General features: G+C 54.0%; 1 protein-coding gene across 2 annotated transcripts; it reads left to right on the top strand.

Annotated features, from left to right (window-relative positions):
• Nucleotides 1–412: 412 nt before the first annotated feature.
• slc25a46 (solute carrier family 25 member 46) lies at nucleotides 413–3,522 on the top strand. 2 transcript variants are annotated; one of them, XM_079256936.1, is made up of 8 exons: nucleotides 413–862; nucleotides 1,248–1,290; nucleotides 1,386–1,443; nucleotides 1,548–1,625; nucleotides 1,729–1,829; nucleotides 1,993–2,049; nucleotides 2,499–2,556; nucleotides 2,635–3,520. In XM_079256936.1, exons 1-8 carry the CDS (start codon nucleotides 598–600, stop codon nucleotides 3,235–3,237), a joined length of 1,263 nt encoding a protein of 420 aa, XP_079113062.1. In that variant the 5' UTR covers nucleotides 413–597; the 3' UTR covers nucleotides 3,238–3,520. The 2 variants fall into 2 exon arrangements, with proteins under 2 accessions (XP_079113062.1, XP_079113061.1); XM_079256935.1 differs by having other exon boundaries at nucleotides 2,499–3,522.
• Nucleotides 3,523–5,443: the final 1,921 nt, after the last annotated feature.

Raw genomic sequence — 5,443 nt, 5'->3', positions numbered from 1 at the left:
ACTGAAGACAGATTGGGAGTTTAAAGAAAGCTTTAAAAACAACAACTTTCCAGACCCGCCTGCTGTTCAACTGGAGAACAACCCTCCTCCGGTTGCCACGGTAACAGTTTTCTACAACATGCTGACCTCCAACAAGGTGAAGAACCAGAGATCAATAATGTGCTTCAGTGACGGCTGACGTCATCGCACCCAGAGGACCCCTCCCCAACACGGTGATGACGTAGTTCCCCCGCCACTGGTTCTCGACGGGTTCTGGACTGGTTTCGGACCGAATGAAAAACTACATAAATGAAAAACCGGTTCCGGACCGGTTCCGTACTGGTTCCGGACCGGTTCGGTCCTGCAGGTGCGTTTCCCTCAGCACCCTGCAGATGGCAGCACACGGTTCGGCTGCAGGAAGTGACGACAGACGTAGTGCTTCCGGGTGACAGGAGTCGGTTTCGTTCCGGTCAGATCAATCAGGACGATCGATCCTCCGTTAAATTGACCACCTTCGGTGTGTCTGACTACCGCCCGAGCCCGGGTTCCTGAGACACCTGCTACCCGGACCTCAGCCCCCCCCCACCACCCCGGTTCCTGTTTCTACACCGACCCGTGATGGCCTCCAGGCGGCCGGACAGCTTCGACGGACTCGGCTACCGAGGCCGCGACGACCCGCTGTACGGAGCAGCATACCCGGTCCGGAGCGCGGGGGCCCCGGCGGAGCTGCAGCACCATCACTGGGTCACCACGCCGCCTGACATCCCTGGTAGCCGAAACCTGCACCCCGGAGAGCGGACACCACTGTACGACGACCCGCTGGGGGAGCACGGAGGTCCCGCAGGCGGCTGGGAGGCTCCGCAGTCCGGCGTCCCTCCGGCAGGTAGGTCGGTGTCAGCGGCTGTTGGCCGGCAGGTTGACCGGCTGGAAGAGACTGGTTCCCGGTTAGAGTCAGGAAGAAGTGATCGGTTTCCCGCAGCTTGCCTTGGCGTGAAGAGTACTCATAGTACTATTGGTTAAAAGTATAACGGCGTCCTACTACTAGTCACATCGGCTAGCCGTGACATCAACTAGTACTAAAACAGATAAACCAGTCAACTAGAACAACTTCAGACAGCGAACGCACCGCGTCTCGTACGACCCGTATGTCCCACGGACAGCGAACGCACCGCGTCTCGTACGACCCGTATGTCCCACGGACAGCGAACGCACCGCGTCTCTTGGGTACGTGGGGGCGACATGCTGACGTGCTTCTCTTGCTGTTGCAGAGCAGTTGAACCGATTCGCCGGCTTCGGGATCGGACTCGTGAGGTGAGACATCTTCCTGATTGGAACTGTCCAGATAATCAATAAGGCTGATCGGTTGTTCGGTGAGTTTTGTGTGTCACACATGTTTGCGTGTGCAGCCTTTTCACAGAGAACGTCCTCGCTCATCCCTGCATCGTCTTCCGCAGACAGTGTCAGGTATCACCTTTACGATCAATACGTATCTAGTCTATCAATATGTGATGAAATTATTGATTTGTTGATGGGTTTTCCTCTGCTCTGTGATTGGCCGTCTGCCTCAGGTGAACTACCACGCTCGCTGTTACCACCTGACTCCATTCAGCGTTGTGCCTGTCATGTCCTCCATCACCAAGGCTCAGGTAAGTGATCAATACCAGGTATTGATCTCATGTGGAAGTCACGAACAGGAATGACTCCTGAAGGTTATGCTGATGATTGATTGATTGATTGATCGGTTGGCAGGGTGTGAAGGCTCTGTGGAAAGGAATGGGAAGCACCTTCATCGTCCACGGCATCACGCTGGGAGCCGAGGGCATCATCAGCGAGTTCACGCCGTTACCACGGTAACTACAGGGTGTTTACTGAGAGTTCTTGGTCGTATTGATCTATTATTGACAGTATTTTTACTGCATTGTTAAGGTTTATTGATCGCAGCATTAATGTAAAAGTACAACAGATCTATCTACATGTGTGTTCACGCGTCTTCATGTGTGTTCATGTGTACAGGGAACTTCCTCACAGGTGGACCTGCAAACAGCTGGCTGGACACCTGTTACTGAAAGGGTGAGTACACCTGCACACCTGAGGGGGCGTGGCTAAGCAACAGCTGAGCAAACAACACGGTGGGGGCGGGTTCACTCGTCTGCTCAGAGCTGGACACTGAATAGACCACAGCGGCACCTCCAGGTCTGGAGCCAGTCAACCAGCCAGTCAACCACCCAGTTAACTAGTCAACCACCCAGTTAACCAGCCAGTTAACTAGTCAACCACCCAGTTAACCAGCCAGTTAACTAGTCAACCAGCCAGTTAACTAGTCAACCACCCAGTTAACTAGTCAACCAGCCAGTCAACCAGCCAGTTAACTAGTCAACCAGCCAGTTAACTAGTCAACCAGCCAGTCAACCAGCCAGTCATGTGACTGGACATGAAAACATGATCCTAGAAGTTTCTTCGCCCCGCTCTCTCTCTCTCTCTCTCTCTCTCTGCTGACGGTGAGTGTCTCTCGCCCGCAGGTTAACCGCCGTTGTGGCCCTGCCGTTCTACTGTGCGAGCCTCATCGAAACCGTTCAGGTGATTATTGATGACTGGTTATTAATCCTTCTGCTGTCTTGGCTCTCTCAGCTGTTTCCTCTTCCTGTTTGTCCTCAGAGTGAGATCGTGCGGGACGACTCGTCCTCGGGTCTGTTGGACTGTATCCGTGAGGGCGTGGCTCGGCTGCTGGGCGTCGGCGCTCCCCACAGCCGCCGTCTGCTTCCTCTCGGCTGCCTGCTCCTCCCCGCCGCGCTGCACGCCATCCTGCGCTATGCCGTTGCGGCATCCGTCCAGCGGGCGGCGCTGTGGCTGCACCAGCGGGGCAGGAAGCAGCGAGCGGACCCCTCCAACCCGCTGGACGCCTACTTTCCTGAGCTGGCTGCGGCGTGGGCGGGGTCTCTGGTCGCGGACGTAGTGTTGTTTCCTCTGGAGACGGCGCTGCACCGGCTCAGCCTGCAGGGCACACGCACCATCATCGATGCCACTGACGGCGTGGTTGCCGTGGGTAATGGCGGCAGCCCGCTGGTTCTGCCCGTCAACACGCAGTACGACGGGTTCTCCGACTGCCTCCACTCCATCCGCCGCAAAGAGGGCAGGGTGGGGTTCTACCGCGGCTTCGGGGCGCTGCTGGCGCAGTACGCTCTGCACGGAGCGCTGCTCGCCGCTGCCAGGATGCTGCTCAGAGTTTTGCTGCTGGACGCCAAGGGCAGCCAGGCGTAACCACGGCAACGGGACTGAGACTGAACCACACCATTTCTGATTGGTTCAAGGACCTGATCATGTGACTGTTTCCAGCATTTTAAAAAGCACGGTTGCCACAGCAACCACCCTTCCTGATGTCACCTCTGCTAGTCTCATTGCTGTGGTTTCTGTTGCCATGGAATCCGCAGCGTGTTTAAATAATGTCAGCTGATTGGTTGTGACCAGAAACAAACACTGATAAATGTAAACAAACAGATTTGTTTGGATAAACGTGTGAAAATAAAACTTAAATTATTTGTGAAAAAATAAAATACTTTAAATGAGCGAAATTTGTTTCTATTCTGTTGTTTCCCCGCTGAGGTTCCACGCCGTCGTTCTCCCACCGCGTTCCACGCCGACGTTCTCCCACCGCGTTCCACGCCGACGTTCTCCCACCGCGTTCCACGCCGACGTTCTCCCACCGCGTTCCACGCCGTCGTTCTCCCACCGCGTTCCACGCCGTCGTTCTCCCACCGCGTTCCACGCCGACGTTCTCCCACCGCGTTCCACGCCGACGTTCTCCCACCGCGTTCCACGCCGACGTTCTCCCACCGCGTTCCACGCCGACATTCTCCCACCGCGTTCCACGCCGACGTTCTCCCACCGCGTTCCACGCCGTCGTTCTCCCACCGCGTTCCACGGCGACGTTCTCCCACCGCGTTCCACGCCGACGTTCTCCCACCGCGTTCCACGCCGACGTTCTCCCACCGCGTTCCACGCCGACGTTCTCCCACCGCGTTCCACGGCGACGTTCTCCCACCGCGTTCCACGCCGACGTTCTCCCACCGCGTTCCACGCCGACGTTCTCCCACCGCGTTCCACGGCGACGTTCTCCCACCGCGTTCCACGCCGTCGTTCTCCCACCGCGTTCCACGCCGACGTTCTCCCACCGCGTTCCACGCCGACGTTCTCCCACCGCGTTCCACGCCGACGTTCTCCCACCACGTTCCACGCCGACGTTCTCCCACCACGTTCCATGCCAATGTTCTCCCAGTAATGAACAGAATCGGTGATAAAGGGCAGCCTTGGTAGAGTCCAACCCTCACTGGAAACAAATCTGACTGACTTACGCCTTCTCCAGTTCCACTCCGAGGGCTGGGCGATATGGCCGAAAAATAAAATCTCTGATTTTTTTTAAAACAAAATCCGATTTCCGATTTTAATCGATTTTTTTTTTTTGAGTTGAGTTTTTTTTTTTTTTTTTTTTTTTTTAGTTTTTTGAGTTTTGAGTTGAGTCCAACTCAATCTCCCATCCTGAGCAAGCACACTGGCGACAGTGGGAAGGAAAAAACTCCCTTTTAACAGGAAGGAAACCTCCGGCAGAACCCGGCTCAGGACAGGCAGCCATCTGCCTCTGCTGTGTGGGGGGAAGAGGACAGAAAGACAACAGACAACAGTAACTGCTACTCCTGGCCAGGGAGACCTGCTGAGACAGGAGACATACATGTTAATGATGCAACACTGTTATTGGGGGGGGGTAAAAGAAAGAGATAAAGAGAAAAAGAAAGAAGCTCAGTGTATCAGGAAATGTCCCTCAGCAGTCTAAACCTATAGCAGCATAACTAAGGGATGCTAACCATCCCTAGCTATAGGACTTATCAAAAAGATAAGTCTTCAGCCTAGTCTTAAAGGTGGGGAGGGTGTCTGCTTCCCTAACACTAACTGGGAGCTTATTCCATAAGAGAGGGGCCTGATAACCAAAGGCTCTGCCTCCTGCTCGGCTCTTTGAGACTCTAGGAACCACAAGTAAGCCTGCAGTCTGCGAACGAAGTACTCTGCTTGGTATATAAGGAACAATGAGGTCTTTGATATATAGTGGTGCCTGGTTGTGGAGGGCTTTATATGTAAGGAGAAGGATTTTAAATTCTATTCTAGATTCAACAGGCAGCCAATGAAGAGAGGCTAAAACTGGAGAAATATGATCTCTCATGCTGGTTCTGGTCAGGACTCTGGCTGCAGAATTCTGGATCAGCTGAAGGCTTTTCAGGGCATATTTAGGACAGCCCAGTAATAGAGAGTTACAGTAATCTAGTCTCGAAGTAACAAAAGCGTGAACCAGTTTTTCTGCATCACTCTGAGACAGAATGTCCCTAATTTTGGCTATATTACGTAAATGAAAGAAGGCTGTTTTAGTAACCTGCTTAATATGTGGACCAAAGGACAGGTCAGAGTCAAATATTACTCC

This window comes from Telmatherina bonti, assembly GCF_933228915.1.
Source record: "Telmatherina bonti genome assembly, chromosome: 17".
Taxonomy (NCBI): Eukaryota; Metazoa; Chordata; class Actinopteri; order Atheriniformes; family Telmatherinidae; genus Telmatherina; species Telmatherina bonti.
This window is presented reverse-complemented; position numbering and strand designations above follow the sequence as displayed.

What these genes read in the sequence shown, in the direction of transcription:
- slc25a46 (XM_079256935.1), top strand. Translation starts at nt 598, where the DNA reads ATGGCCTCCAGGCGGCCGGACAGCTTCGACGGACTCGGCTACCGAGGC. An exon ending in TCTTCCGCAGACAGTGTCAG is followed by an intron (nt 1,444 to 1,547) that starts GTATCACCTTTA and finishes CGTCTGCCTCAG; the next exon opens with GTGAACTACCACGCTCGCTG. An exon ending in GAGTTCACGCCGTTACCACG is followed by an intron (nt 1,830 to 1,992) that starts GTAACTACAGGG and finishes TCATGTGTACAG; the next exon opens with GGAACTTCCTCACAGGTGGA.